Source organism: Littorina saxatilis, linkage group LG14, assembly GCF_037325665.1.
Source record: "Littorina saxatilis isolate snail1 linkage group LG14, US_GU_Lsax_2.0, whole genome shotgun sequence".
NCBI lineage: Eukaryota > Metazoa > Mollusca > Gastropoda > Littorinimorpha > Littorinidae > Littorina > Littorina saxatilis.
The window spans coordinates 30,002,298-30,018,168 of NC_090258.1; the positions used below are offsets into that span (position 1 = coordinate 30,002,298).

General features: G+C 40.9%; 1 protein-coding gene across 2 annotated transcripts in view; it reads left to right on the forward strand.

Annotated features, from left to right (window-relative positions):
* The window catches only part of LOC138947534 (scavenger receptor class F member 1-like), a 31,827-nt gene that overhangs the window by 11,146 nt on the left and 4,810 nt on the right, over positions 1 to 15,871 (forward strand). Inside the window, exons 3-9 of one of the 2 annotated variants that reach the window (XM_070319024.1) lie at positions 7,528 to 7,764; positions 8,477 to 8,677; positions 9,093 to 9,188; positions 9,971 to 10,108; positions 10,873 to 11,007; positions 11,953 to 12,040; positions 12,835 to 12,905. In XM_070319024.1, coding sequence (XP_070175125.1) covers positions 7,528 to 7,764; positions 8,477 to 8,677; positions 9,093 to 9,188; positions 9,971 to 10,108; positions 10,873 to 11,007; positions 11,953 to 12,040; positions 12,835 to 12,905 — 966 coding nt within the window. The remainder of the gene's footprint in view (positions 1 to 7,527; positions 7,765 to 8,476; positions 8,678 to 9,092; positions 9,189 to 9,970; positions 10,109 to 10,872; positions 11,008 to 11,952; positions 12,041 to 12,834; positions 12,906 to 15,871) is intronic. The other variant, XM_070319025.1, reaches the window with a different exon arrangement.

Sequence of the window (15,871 nt, forward strand, 5' to 3'; positions counted from 1 at the left end):
GTTTTTGGAAAGACATTGTTAAAAAAAAAGAAGACAATTACAGTAATGCAATATTTATTGTGAAAACCAACGATTGTACAAAGAACATGTGAGGCAACATTATGTCTATGATGGTGTGAAGAAAATTAGTTATGATTTATACTATTATTATTTAGACTTGAGACTGAATAGCAAAAGGCGATGTGTATGTTTTGTGGTGTGAATTGAAACAAAATGAAAAGTGTAAATATCTGGGAAATTGTGGTTTAAAGATTTCGTTATTTCTTGATTGTTATTTACTATTATATTGAAGTGAATAGCAAAACGCTGTATTTGAAATTAGCATGGGATTTATATAAAAAAAAATGTTCACTCTATAAGGACGGATAACTCCTATATGGTTTAGGCAAATGAGGCTAATTAGTATGGAAGAAACACTCATTTTTCCCCTTGGGGCATTCAAGGCAACAAACAACCACATACATCTGATTTATAATTTAGTGAGACACAAAAAGCTGTATAATAATTTTGTAGTGATTGAAAAAAAAGGATACGTTTGAGATTGTTGGCAGGGGTGAGCAAAAATGTGACCGACTCAGCGCAGAGATGATCAAAGAGATTGCTTCGTAGTCTATCAGTGTTGTGACGAGCGTTGGCTAATGGTAACGAGTACATATGTGTGTAGTTGTGGTGTGTGTGTGTTTGCGCGTTGGTTTGGATTATGGGTGTAATTTGTAAAGCAGATGTGACAGTAATAATGGAGTTCACATCAGTGAGGTTAGTTTGAAATGGAACACACGCACGTTTTTGAAAAAAACAATGTGAAATTTTGAACCATGAGATCTTCATTAAATAATAAACTGAACATCAGCAAAACATCAAAGCAATTATTAATAAGGTTTGAAAAGCTTGACTTACTATGTTAAATAGTGGATTGAAGGCTGAAAACGTCATTTACAAATTACATCTGAGATGGGGAGGGCGGGTGGGGGGAGTGCTGAAAGTGTGGATGAGAATTAAAAACAAATACTGAGTGACAACAGGGAGGTCAAAGGCTGCCCTTTTCGTAGCGTTCATTAATTAATTCCTATTGTTTACATGTGCCAATAATGTTATAAAACTGTACCTAAGGGGATATAATAACGATTGGCTGTAGCTTTCGAACACAGAAAAAATTATTTCAGTATTGCAATGCAAAGTGGTTTTGATAGTGTCGAATGTAAACAGAACAGTCTCAAAGTGAAAGTGAATGTTTTCCGGAAATTGCGAAGTTAACAAGAATACAGAAAAGCGCGCTTTCCTGCTTAGCACAATACGCTACCGCGCTAATCTGGCGTGTCAATAATATCACTACGTTTTGGACGTGGAAGGTGAGCGATTTCATTCACGCGGGGATTGACGACGCTGAACTGTCTGTGTTGACGGTCTAAAAATAATAATAATAATAATAATAATAATAATAATAATAATAATAATAATAATAATAATAATAATAATAATAATAATAATAATAATAATAATAATAATAATAATAATAATAATAATAATAATAATACGAATATTTATAACGCGCACATATCTCACCAACAGGCGACTCAGGGCGCACATACACTCATTCACACACACACGGAGACTTAAAGTCACCAACACACACACACACCATCAACCATTAAAATATGTACAGTTATTCAGGGTGGGATGGGGTGGGCAGTGTAGAATGCATGGATTATGTGGAAAAAAGGAATGTCTTGAGTGCAGATTTGAATGATTCGAGGGACTGTTGTTGACGGAGGGGGAGAGGAAGTGTGTTCCATTGGCTAGGTGCTTGGAAAGAAAATGAGCGTTGACCTGCTGTTTTGAGTTTGGTGTGGGGGATGTTGAGCTTGAGGGAGTCGGCAGATGATCTGAGTGCTCGTGAAGGGACATAGAGAGAGAGAGAGTCGGAGAGATAGGCAGGGGCGAGACCATGGAGGCATTTGTAGGTGAGAGTGTTGATTTTGTATGTGATACGGGCAGGAACGGGCAACCAGTGGAGTTGATTTAGGAGGGGGGTGATATGATCTCCCTTTTTCTTTCGTAAGACAAGACGGGCAGAGCTATTTTGAATGCGTTGGAGACGAGAGATAGAAGAAGAGGGAAGAGAGAGTTACAATAGTCAAGACGTGAGAGAATGGTGGAAGTGACCAGTTTGGCGGTAGCATCTGTGGTGAGGTACTTGCAGGATAGTGGCGATGCGGCGGAGTTGGAAGTAGCAGGTGCGAGAGACAGAAGAGATGTGTTGTTTCATGGAAAGGGTGTTGTCTAGACTGACTCCGAGGTTTTTGACAGCAGAAGACAGAGGGACAGAAGAGTCAGAGAGTTGAAGAGAGTCGGAAGTGGCTTTGGAGAGTTTGGATGTAGTGCCTATTAGGATAGCTTCAGCTTTGTTGCTATTGAGCTGAAGTTTGTTTTCTGTCATCCAATTCTGCACGTCAGTGATAGTGTCAGAGATAGAGGAAAGAAGAGATTCAGACTGGTCAGGGGAAGAGCTGTTGTGAAGTTGAGAGTCGTCGGCAAAAGAGTGGTGGAGAACGTTGTGTCGGTCAAGGATGTGGTCAAGAGGTTGAGTGTAGAGAGTAAATAGTACAGGCCCAAGGACTGAGCCCTGAGGGACTCCGCACTCAAGCCTGATGGGGTCAGAGTTCAGTTTGTCAATCGAAACAGTCTGGTAGCGGTCGGTGAGATAAGAAGAGAACCAAGAAAGAGCTGTGCTATGGATACCAAAGGTGTGCTGAAGGCGTTGAAGGAGGATGTTGTGGTCGACTGTGTCAAAGGCCGCTGATAGATCAAGTAGAGCGACGGCAGAGATTTCAGCTTGGTCAGTGGCAAGGAGGAGATCATTAGTGATTTTGAGAAGGGCAGTTTCGGTGGAGTGGTGAGGACGATAGGCAGATTGAAGCGGAGAGAGAAGATTGTTGCAAAGAAGGTGAGAGTTGAGTTGTTTCAGGACGACTCTTTCAAGGAGTTTGGAGATGAAGGCCGAAAGGTTTGAGACAGGGCGGTAGTTGCTGAGAGTGTTTGGGTCGAGCGATGGTTTCTTCAGTAGAGGTTTGACAATAGCAGTCTTAAAGGAGTTGGGGACAGTGCCTGTTTGCAGAGAAGTGTTGATGATTTTGAGAATAGAAGGGAGGAGTTCAGGAGGAAGAGGGTCAAGGTCACAGGTTTTCAAGGTCATTTCTTTGAGGACTTTCTCCAGGTCAGTGAGAGTGAGAGGCTGAAAGTGTGTGAAGGGAGTGCCTGTAAATGCAGGAGGAGTTTCAGAGTTTTGGTGTGGGATTTTGTCTAGTTTGTCACGGATGGTTTGGATCTTGTTATGGAAGTAATCAGAGAAAGCTTGCGACAGTTTGGAGGGGTCGATGTTGTTGGGCAAGGGAGAAGCAGAAGAGCAGCCAAGAAGGTCATTCATTGTGGAGAAGAGTGTTTTGGCAGAGGTTGTTTCACAGATTTTGGTGCTGTAGTGCGATTGTTTGGCGTCTGCGATGAGTGTCTGAACATGTTCCTTTTGCTTGTTGTAAATCTGTCTGTCAACTACCAGCTTTGAGGTTCGCGACTTCCTCTCTGCTCGGCGACGCAACTGTTTTGCATACTTAACTTCAGCCCATACTTAACTTCAGCCCAACCTCTGCTTTGAGACCGTACCCATGTTCACCACCGCCCTCAGCTAATTCAAGAAATCACCCCCCTCCTGCTAGGTACACGTGCACTCAAGTTAACCTCTGCTTTGACCTGTGTGCCAAGAGTCAGATGAGAGAGAGAGAAAGCGAGAGCGAGAGAGAGAGAGAGAGACACACACACACACACATAGACAGAGACAGACATAGAAAGACAGAAGCGGAGAGACTCAGAGGGAGACACAGACAAAGACATACATACAGCGAGAGAGAGAGAAAAAAAATGTAAATGATGTCGTGAGAATGGTTGAGGCCTTGCAAGGTTTTGACGGCAACAATAATTATTGTAGTTCTCTAAGAATTTATTTCTGTTTGATTTGTAATATGTTGGGAAGACATATTTATTTAATTGATCAACAAAATAAAACATAATACAAAACGACACTACATTGTTAAAATCATTATTGGCCAACGTTGAACGTTTACAAAGGCCTCAATCTTCCCGCGCCGTAGACCAGATTAATAGGTGCTTGATTTTGGTATTTTGATTTTACATAACATTAAACCTTTCTTGGGGTTCATGGTCATGGCAACAGCCATAATAATATTATATCATGTATAATATTACATTTCAGCATATGTGAATTACATGTCATCATACCAAACTGTCATACATTTTTATTCCCACATCATTCTGATTGATCACAACCAAACCTACTATCAGTCGACACATCTAAATGCAAGCGCCTGTTCTTGACAACTTGCCGCTGATCTAAAAATATAGATCAGTGCAACTTGCTGGGTCCTTTGCAGACACTGTTTGGCCTGTAGGTAAAATGTACAATGTATTTTCTGATTTGTGCACAAAAGCTTTTTTTCTTTTTTCTTTTTTTTAACATAACAATGTTTAATGTCACTGTATGTTTGAAAGACCATGGTCACATTTGTAAAACAAATGTTAAATTAGAAAATAAATAACATTTTGGTTCATGATTTTTTCCTACACCTGTGCTGAAAATAAGAAATAAAAATGTCGGTATATAAGTCACTCAAATGCAGTATAAAATGAATGGTTTGAGTTTGTTGCGGTTGACCCTGCACAGTTCCACCTATGATGTTTTTGTTGAACAATTTTGCCGTCACCCTATGGGAGGCAAAATTTCACAACTTCCTGTGTTACAAAAACTCAGTGATAACCAATGTTGCCTTCACTCCTCCCATAGGGTGACGGATTTCACAACTTTCTACTGATGAACAATGTTGCCTTCACCCCTCCCATAGGGTGACGGATGTCACTGACTTCCTGTGTACACAAACTGATGACTTATTTCACAACAAAATCATGGCGCTGCCCATGGTCAACCTCGAAACTATCCGTATGAATGGGGGCCTCCTGGCCCCCATAACAAATGTTGGTACATGCAGATTGATAGCTAAAAATAGGGTAACTCGATGTGGGTCAGACATGCCACGCAGAACCGTTGTTTCTGGTTGTGTGGTTGGAGTTTTTGTTGTTGCAATTTACTGTCGTAATTGACTACCATTCGAGGTAACAAAAGGTAGCCTCAAATGTGCGTCATGTTTCCCCCTTTTGGGGGCATATCTATCGTCACATAACTTCGACGTCAATACAATTTCGTTTGTAAATCTGTGCTTAAATGCCACCAGCATTTAAAAAAAAGCAAGAACCTGAGGTACCCCCAAAATAATAATTGTGACCCTCCACCACGGGATGAGTCGCATGTCACCTTTGCATGATTTTCATACTTGTACATTTTCCTAAAGAGTTTTTTATGCTCTATCCAGTGGTGAAAACCGTTTTAGAAAAGAGCGAAAACTCTGTTTGAGTTACAAGCCTGTGACTAAGGTGACCCTCACACTGTTACCAGACACTCCCCGGACTTATATTAAGCCTAGCGCAGAACCGCGCGAGGTGACATGCGACTCATTTCGTGGTGGAGGGTCACTTAATGAGACCGGCATGTTTAAAAACAAACAAACATATGATTGGCTCCGTAGAAACATTACTGGCTTGCTTATGATTTAAAACGGCAAGTAGTGAATGCAACCAATAACAGATTCCAACAAGCATTTCTCCAAGAACAAACTCTAAGATAAAAACAAAACTTCTGATAAGGAAAACATTAATAACAATCAAAACTGGTTTCTGAAAATGTAGTGTTTGAGACATGACGAGATATCAACAACAACAACAACAAACTATGTTTTTGTTAATAAAGAAGGAGCAAAGTCCCTCTGCCTACGAAAACATATCAAACGGCGTAGGGTTGACAAAGTGTATAGATAAAGGCGGCGTTATGTTACACGCAGGGAAGGTTTGGGTCACTGCACCATCATGTTCGGGATCAGGTAAGATCAGGTTTGGCACCACTGTGTTTATTTCTTCCCCATAGCAACTGCGAGTTTCAGTTACGACAAGGTTTCAACCGCGTACACCGAAACCAGAATCACAACGGTTTTCGCTTTGACAACCAGTCAAAATGAATGTTGTTGCCTGTGAGTCGTTAAGGCCAACAGAACCTGTTCTTCTTGAGATTGGAGCTCAATTTTATTCGCTAGGAGATCTTGATATTGCTATAAATCTTCCTTAAGGTTACTCGGTCAGAAATGAATTTCTCGCATACAATTAATAAAGCAGAACTCAGCAAGAACTGATCGGTCACTATCTTAACTTGTGACAAGCATTAAGAAACAAGAAAACATCGCCAAAACACAGCAACTTCCCTTACTGTGTTCTGCCGTTGTTTTTAACAAACTCGAGTTCAAAGAAAACTCCGGCAGAAGACAGTAACGTCCCTTACTTTGTTCTGCCGTTGTTTTTAACAAGCCCGAGTTCAAAGAAAAACTTGGCAGAACACAGTAAGTCCACTAATTGGCTCATAATTCTTTAATCTTACCACTATTTTTGAAATAGACTAAAGCTATAAATTCAGAAATCATCCCGACGCTTTATTGCAGTAAAATGTCCAGCGAAAATGCTTTTGTTTGAAATATAGAGCTGAGAACAGAAAACCGCGTTTTTCTCGAAACGTGATTTTTGGACTTACTGTGTTTTGTCAGAGGAGGGCAGACTACATAAAGAGTTGTTTGGCTGGCAACCTTAAAGGTATGTAAAGTCATTCGTGGGATAGTTAATGTGTAACGCTTTTGACTGTTTATACGAAAATCTGCGACACAACTACAAATTATTGCTTTAGCAATACTGTGACTCCTGCACTGCATCTTTTATACCATCCTGAACTCAGGTCAAAAATGAGTTACTTCCCTTCGGGTCTCATTCTATCCCTGACAGGATGCCTTAGTTTTCTTTCTGTGGGTAAGAAATCGATTTTTTACATATTAAGATCGTTTCGTAATGTGTTAATAAGCAGATTCGCGATCGTCGATGATAAGTTTTCATGGTGTTGTGTAATTTTTAAATTACAAAGGAATTGATATGTATGACAGTTTCAAGCGAGCTATCTTTCGCGGATGTATATACTGTGCAAACAACTCTAAAGTGTCACGTGATAATCAACTTTGGCCTTCGGTGCGCGCCGGTGCAGACGATTTTTTCTGTAACCAGTTGAGAGTGATGCAACCATATATCACGGTCTCCTTCCGACAGCAGTCTCAAAATTGTGACCTTAGAACGATGTCTTTATCATAACTGTGAAGAACAGAACGGAGATCACTGTCGAAGTCGGCCAATCTGCAATCATTTTCGTCTCGCTAACACTGATCTTAAATTTAGATCAGTGCTCGCGAAAAACATAGGCCCTAATGGGAGACAATTCTGTATTCTTGTTTTGATAGATTCGCGCAATAATTTAGCATGCTGTCAGAGAGAAACTGGCGATAGCCGTGGAGCGATGATTATCAGAATGCTTTTATACAGAAAACGTGGCGTACGGAAAAAAGGCCTGGATTAGTACTCGACACGGAAGCGGACAAAAAGAGACGGGACAAGCCTGTGTGGCAGTCAACGGCAGGACTGGACACGAGATGAAGTTTGTGTCAGATGATGAAACCAACTGTGTGCACTCTGCACTAAACGACACACACGCCTCGTGGAGGGTGGACTTGGGCCAAGACTACACCATCACTGACATCACTGTCTTCAACCGACCGTCACGTACGTGTTGTGCGCACTACTTTACGGTGTTTGTTTTACTTTGACCCTCAGGGCTCGGCCTTTTGTTGACAGCATGCTAAATGTCTGTGATGAGTTCAACTGTACTTTTTTGGGGTTTTTTAAATTTTAAAACTTGAAATTGAACTTTTATGGAGAAAAAGTATATGATAGAATTTAAGAAAAAACACATACGAGAATAAGTATCAGAACGAAAGACCGTCTGTTCGAGTTGAACCGGAAATATGTGAAGCTTTGTTGTTCTAAATATATTCGATCTTGTACGATTTCCGTAGAAAAAAGGTTGTGTGTGTATATATCCAATCACAGACCCTGAATCCCCCCATGTGTCTATCAGAATAGCAGTATAAGCGTATCACTATAAGTGGTCGTTGTCTATGAATTTTTTAATGCTTGTATGTTATTTCTTACGAGAATTTTTTTTATATGTAAAATGTTAAATTTTTAATGTCTAATGTAAAGCGCCATGAGACTGCCATTTGGCGGTGAACAGCGCTATAAAAGAATGTTTTATTATTATTATTATTATTATCACTATGGGACACAGCAGTCGCAAGCCCTGATCTAGCTACCACTGTATATACCAGAACAGCAATATATCACTATTTAACAGTCACAGTAGTTTTCCGTTAACACTCTGCGATTTGGATAACATGAACTATATTTTGAGTCTCTTTTTTCCAAATGAGCTTAGAAATAAGACGCCTGGCGAGAATATGGATCTCTGTTGACAACAACATCTGCAAAAAGTTGCCGTCCAGCACAGATAATTATGATCTCATTTCCACAATTACCTGTGACACACCCGTGAGAGGCCAGATCGTCACCATGTCCAAGAACGGCAGTACCCATGACGACACACATATAATCAATTTCTGTGAAATCCAGATTTGGGGTAAGAAGCATATTTTCGTTTTGGTATGCCTTTCTTTCTGTCTGATCTGGTCTATCCTATTTACTTGATCTCTCTGGCTCTTTATCATTTGGAAGGCTGCTAATCAGACGCCAACAGCAGGACAATGGTGACTGCATGCACTTGAGAGTGAGAAATAGAAAGACCCCCAAAATACTCGAAGACGACAAAGTTACACTTTACAACAATGTTGACACTAGGGTCTTCTTCTGGAATCAGACCTCTATTTACATTGGAGAAAGTACATCTCAGAATAACCAGATGATGGTGATACTAGTCACGATTACAGTCAGGCTTAGTTCGGAAGTTCATCAGGTTAACTGTATGGTTTGGCATACGCGCCATTCGAACAACACTCTGACGTATAAATAACGGTTGTCTAACGGGTTTTTTCCAGTGTGCAAAAAGGGACTGTATGGTCGAGAATGTAACAGGACATGTCACTGTGCTAACAACGATACCTGCGATAATCACAATGGCACGTGCCCGAATGGTAAGTATCTTCGTGCACTACACAATGTTCGAAAATAACTCTGTCGGGTTTGAATGATGTCGTGAAAGGGTTATTTTTATTTATTTTGTTTTTGTTTTGCTTAACGCCCAGCCGCCCACGAAGGGCCATATCAGGGCGGTGCTGCTTTGACATATAACGTGCGCCACACACAAGACAGAAGTCGCAGCACAGGCTTCATGTCTCACCCAGTCACATCATTCTGACACCGGACCAACCAGTAAAGGGTGAATACCCTTGCTTAGTCTGCCTTAGAGTTTAGTCAGACAATTAATCCACACGTGTTCATTCCTTGTCCGCGTGTTTCAGACACACCCCTCTCCAGTGATGGTCTGTGGACTAGTGATGGTCTGTGGACTAGTGATGGTCTGTGGACTAGTGATGGTCTGTGGACTAGTGGTCTCACTTAAAGCACTTACAACCCATACAAACCTGACAGAAATATTTCCGGACTTCATCTATTCTGAAAAACTAACAAGCTGCGGTTTTAGTGGCGACTCGATCGTATGCTATTATTAGGCTACTTAAGTTACTCCTACGATCTGATGACTTGTATATGCACTAGGTACAAGACTAGTATTTAGTGTCATCTGTGTTTTGTATATATATGTTTGTAGAGAACCATAATGAGTAAACTATGTGATGAGTAGTGTGACATGGCACTGCTTCATGAACTCATAACTTAGTACAACTTTTCTTTAAATAACAAACGACTGCTCGTGGTTTTGAAATAACACGTTCTCTTCATCCCTTGTGTAATATAGGTTGTCCTGACACATACCAAGGGGCTACATGTTCTGGAAAGTGTGGACACTGCCTTAATGGCGATGCTTGTGACGACGAAACTGGACATTGTCCATCAGGATGTGGTGTAGGGTATCAACCCCCGCACTGCAAAATGGGTGAGTGTCGAAATGAGGTAGTGAGCAAATTGACACTATGTTATGTTATATGAAGTCTTATATCGCGCGCGTATCTCCAGACTCGGACTCAAGGCGCAGGGATCTATTTATGCCGTGTGAGATGGAATTTTTTTTACACAATACATCACGCATTCACATCGACCAGCAGATCGCAGCCATTTCGGCACATATCCTACTTTTCACGGCCTATTATTCCAAGTCACAAATTGACACTATGCAGTGAATAACGACATGGTGCATACAGGTAAGGGGTAAAATGTCCCATTGACTGTGAAACTTCCTTTTCTCCTGCGTGGTGAAAAGCGGATTTGCAAACACACACACACACACACACACACACACACACACACACACACACACACACACACACGCACGCACGCAAGCACGCACGTACGCACGCACGCACGCACACACACACACACACACACACACACACATACACACACACAAACACACACAATCAGTCGGTTCACTGTAATACATTTTTGTTCACTAATGAAAGAAAGGCAGTGCGTAATGACATGAATCAGGTTGTTATAGTAGAAAACGTATGTGTTCTCTATGGTGTTTTTTTGCTTGTTTAAGGGATCAACGATTTACAAAAAACCATCTTTGTGTGTATGCATGAATGTATGTATGCGTGTGTGTGTGTGTGTGTGTGTGTGTGTGTGTGTGTGTGTGTGTGTGTGTGTGTGTGTGTGTGTGTGTGTGTGTGTGTGTGTGTGTGTGTTTTGATATTTCAGGATGCGTCGACAGAACGTACGGACAGAATTGCTCCAAGGCCTGTGGTTTCTGCAAAAACAACGCCCCCTGTCACACCAAAACTGGGGAATGCAAAAACGGATGTGCAGCCCCGTACGACGCTCATCTCTGTACCAGTGAGTATTTGTTACATAATTGTCATTCCAAAGCTAAATACAAGTTAGAAAACTAATTTGCCAAACGTTCAATGCGAAGGTCAACCGTAATCAATTTACTCATTAGAATCAGGTTCTACTTGGTGGCTTAATTTCTGGGGTAGAGTAAAAACACATTCCAGAAACTGTGTAGGCCTAATGAATAAACCCATATCGAAGCTGTTCATGTGTCTGGAGTTGCAAGTTATCAAACAAAGCACATACGTTTATTATCATACGCATGTTCAAATAGATTACAGCGTGGAGTGAATCAAACACAATAATCCATCAAGCCACAAAGATACCGCTAAATACAATGTTCGAATATAACTCGGTCAAGTGCGTATAGGTCGATGAAGAGTTGCTGTCTCTTGTTTACATATGAATACTGAGGCAAGCCTACACAGTCACGTTTAGCTTGCCGCAGTGTTTCTACGTAAAAGAAAGAACAAACTAGGGAAACCAAGTCTTCCACAGTCCATACAAAACCGACAGAATGATTTCCGGAATTTGTCTACCGCGAATTTGTTGCAACAAATATAGATATTATACGTAAACTGACATTCCTCTCGATGTGAATGACTATTTCAGCCATTAAAGATCTGCCTATGGAACGCATAATTCCACTTGAAGAAGTATGCAAAAGTCATCAGTCTGGCTGAGTTCTCTGCAGAGCGAGAATTGCTTGTAATGAATACTTTTGGAATCTTGGCACCGGTGTCAGTTTCGACATTAATTCAACAATGCAAACCGATGAGCACAATACATAGGCTCTTTTCTGTATATATGATAGTGGAAGAGCGCTCTTAGCAAGCACAAAAGCCCTACCAGATCAGTAGTGACTGACCTTTGATGGGTTAAATGCGACAAAAAGTATCTTTAAATTCCATGTTGACAGGTTTCTTTTGTTTTTCCTTGATTTCACAGGTTACAGTTTATGGCGTTCGATTGTTGGCACCTCGGTAGGATTTGTCGTGCTTGGAGTCCTGATTGGAGTCGGCGTTACCGTTGGGATGTGAGTTCAGACATCTTGAAGTCAAAGGGAGAAGTGAAAATATTAAGTACTGTAAGATCACTTAACCGATAAATTATAACGTATACCCGCCGAATTGGCTAGACTAAGTATTTTGTTGACACATAAATAAAACGCATGTTACAAGTGGCTTTCCTTGCTAAATGGTATTTTAGCAAAAGAACCTTTAAAACTGTCCTACAAGGAAATGCTCCGCAACTTTAACTTTTACTTTTGACAGAGCTCAGCCCAGAGTTATAAACAATTTACACAATAACAAACAAACAAAGAATCAGACAACAAAGAAAGAAAAAGCGAACAAACAAACATTGAAAAAAAGCACAACCGAACCGGGGTTTTAGCCTGGGAGAAAAAGGCAATGGGATAGTTGTCCCCCTCAACTAAATTCGGATGGGACATAGTCGAAGGCAAGAAGCGTCAAAAATGCATGTACGCGTTTTGACCAAAGATGCAAAATGGTGCAATATAGTGCCATCTAAGAATTAGGCGCTATTTCGTGTTATCTGTGTGTGTGTGTGTGTCTGTGTGTGTGTGTGTGTGTGTCTGTGTGTCTCTGTGTGTGTAATCTTATGTAAAGTGTACATTTGGTGGCGCAGTGGTACGTAATCTCAATGCGCCCTTTGACGCACTGAAGGGAATCGTGATGGGACATGTTCAGATTGAATGCGCTAATGGCGCAGGGCGCACTAGTAGATGAAACCATGCCGAACAAACCAGTCTCAAAATGTGTCGTCAAATAATTGAAAGTAGCTTATTAACCGGTCATCTATTTGTAGATGTCGATACCGTAGATGCACCCCAGGAGTCGGCGCAGAATCATCGTCCTCGACTACTACTGGTCCACCAGGTACTCCTCATCACATGCGTGACCCTCCACCACGGAATGAGTCGCATGTCACCTTTGCATGATTTTCATACTTTTACATTTTCCTAAAGAGTGTTTTATGCTCTATCCAGTGGTGAAAACCGTTTTAGAAAAGAGCGAAAACTGTTTGAGTTACAAGCCTGTGACTAAGGTGACCCTCACACTGTTACCAGACACTCCCCGGACTTATATTAAGCCTAGCGCAGAACCGCGCGAGGTGACATGCGACTCACTTCGTGGTGGAGGGTCACATAATGTGTTTCTCTTGGTTACTTGTGTTATCTTAAACGCACGTATGTGGTCTGAATAAGCTTCATGTCTTGATACATTTATCTTTTTATCTTTTTTGAAGATCCTTTCTAAGAAAATTCTATCGCTTTGTTTGATTGTAAAACAGGCTAATACAGGCAGGTGCATGAACATTTACTTTTTTTTTTTTTAAACAGTGTTTTATTTTCAAATACAAATTTACAAAGCCATGACAAAAATATGTTTTAACGAAGGAGCACAACAAGATAAACTTATAAATGTGCTCTTAGAGACAAAATAATGAATGTTTACCTCTTCTGGTTCTGCTCCCTCCTTTTTACATTTAGTCAAGTTTTGACTAAAATTAATGTTTTAACATAGAGGGGGAATCGAGACGAGGGTCGTGGTGTATGTGTGTGTGTGTGTATGTGTGTGTGTGTGTGTGTGTGTGTGTGTGTGTGTGTGTGTGTGTGTGTGTGTGTGTGTGTGTGTGTGTGCGTGTGTGCGTCTGTGTGTGTGTGTAGAGCGATTCAGACTAAACTACTGGACCGATCTTTATGAAATTTGACATGAGAGTTCCTGGGAATGATATCCCCGGACGTGTTTTTCGTTTTTTCGATAAATGTCTTTGATGACGTCATATCCGGCTTTTTGTAAAAGTTGAGGCGGCACTGTCACACCCTCATTTTTCAATCAAATTGATTGAAAATTTGGCCAAGCAATCTTCGACGAAGGCCGGACTTCGGTATTGCATTTCAGTTTGGTGACTTAAAAATTAATTAATGACTTTGGTCATTAAAAATCTGAAAATTGTAAAAACAAAAATTTTTATAAAACGATCCAAATTTACGTTCATCTTATTCTTCATCATTTTCTGATTCCCAAAAAATATACATATGTTATATTTGGATTAACCTTTGCCGGATGCCGCTTTTGACTACACACTCCCGACGATGCGGGTTTGTCTGAACCCATACATTTGAAAGAGGGTTTTTACCGTTTATTCCTCTAACGACGATGCGGGTTTGTCTGAACCCATACATTTGAAAGAGGGGTTTTACCGTTTATTTCTCTAACGACGGGGTGGGTTCAGGGAAACCCACAGCGCTACTTCAGTGGTTGCATCGAGTTTCTCCCTTCACCGACCTCTTGCAGGGGAGGGAGAGGGGGAGGGAGAGGGGGAGGGAGAGGGGGAGGGAGAGACTGAGAGACTAAGAAAGAGAGAGAGAGAGAGAGAGAGACTAAGAAAGAGAGAGAGAGAGACTAAGAAAGAGAGAGAGACTAAGAAAGAGAGAGAGAGAGACTAAGAAAGAGAGAGAGACTAAGAAAGAGAGAGAGAGACTAAGAAAGAGAGAGAGACAAAGAAAGAGAGAGAGAGAGACTAAGAAAGAGAGAGAGAGAGAGATACTAAGAAAGAGAGAGAGAGAGACTAAGAAAGAGAGAGAGAGACAAATAAAGAGAGAGAGAGAGACAAATAAAGAGAGAGAGAGAGACTAAGAAAAAGAGAGAGAGAGAGACTAAGAAAGAGAGAGAGACACTAAGAAAGAGAGAGAGAGAGACTAAGAAAGAGAGAGAGAGAGACTAAGAAAGAGAGAGAGAGAGACTAAGAAAGAGAGAGAGGGAGACTAAGAAAGAGAGAGAGACTAAGAAAGAGAGAGAGAGAGACAAAGAAAGAGAGAGAGAGAGACTAAGAAAGAGAGAGAGAGAGAGACTAAGAAAGAGAGAGAGAGAGACTAAGAAAGAGAGAGAGAGAGACTAAGAAAGAGAGAGAGAGAGACTAAGAAAGAGAGAGAGAGAGAGAGACTAAGAAAGAGAGAGAGACTAAAAAAGAGAGAGACTAAGAAAGAGAGAGAGACTAAGAGAGAGAAAGAGAGACTAAGAAAGAGAGAGAGACTAAGAGAGAGAGAGAGAGAGAGAGAGACTAAGAAAGAGAGAGAGAGACTAAGAGAGAGAGAGAGACTAAGAAAGAGAGAGAGAGAGACTAAGAAAGAGAGAGAGAGACTAAAAAAGAGAGAGATAGACTAAGAAAGAGAGAGAGAGAGACTAAGAGAGAGAAAGAGAGACTAAGAAAGAGAGAGAGACTAAGAGAGAGAGAGAGAGACTAAGAAAGAGAGAGAGAGACTAAGAGAGAGAGAGAGAGAGACTAAGAAAGAGAGAGAGAGACTAAGAAAGAGAGAGAGAGAGACTGAGAAAGAGAGAGAGAGAGACTAAGAAAGAGAGAGAGAGAGATTAAGAAAGAGAGAGAGAGACTAAGAAAGAGAGAGACTAAGAAAGAGAGAGAGAGAGACTGAGAAAGAGAGAGAGGGAGACTAAGAAAGAGAGAGAGAGAGACTAAGAAAGAGAGAGAGAGAGAGACTAAGAAAGAGAGAGAGAGAGAGACTAAGAAAGAGCTAGAGAGAGAGAGAGAGAGAGACTAAGAAAGAGAGAGACTAAGAAAGAGAGAGACTAAGAAAGAGAGAGAGAGAGAGACTAAAAAAAAGAGAGACTAAGAAAGAGAGAGAGAGAGACTAAGAAAGAGAGAGAGAAAGAGAGACTAAGAAAGAGAGAGAGACTAAGAAAGAGAGAGAGAGAGACTAAGAAAGAGAGAGAGAGAGACTAAGAGAGAGAGAGACTAAGAAAGAGAGAGAGAGAGACTAAGAAAGAGAGAGAGAGAGACTAAGAAAGAGAGAGAGAGACTAAGAAAGAGAGAGAGCGAGAGA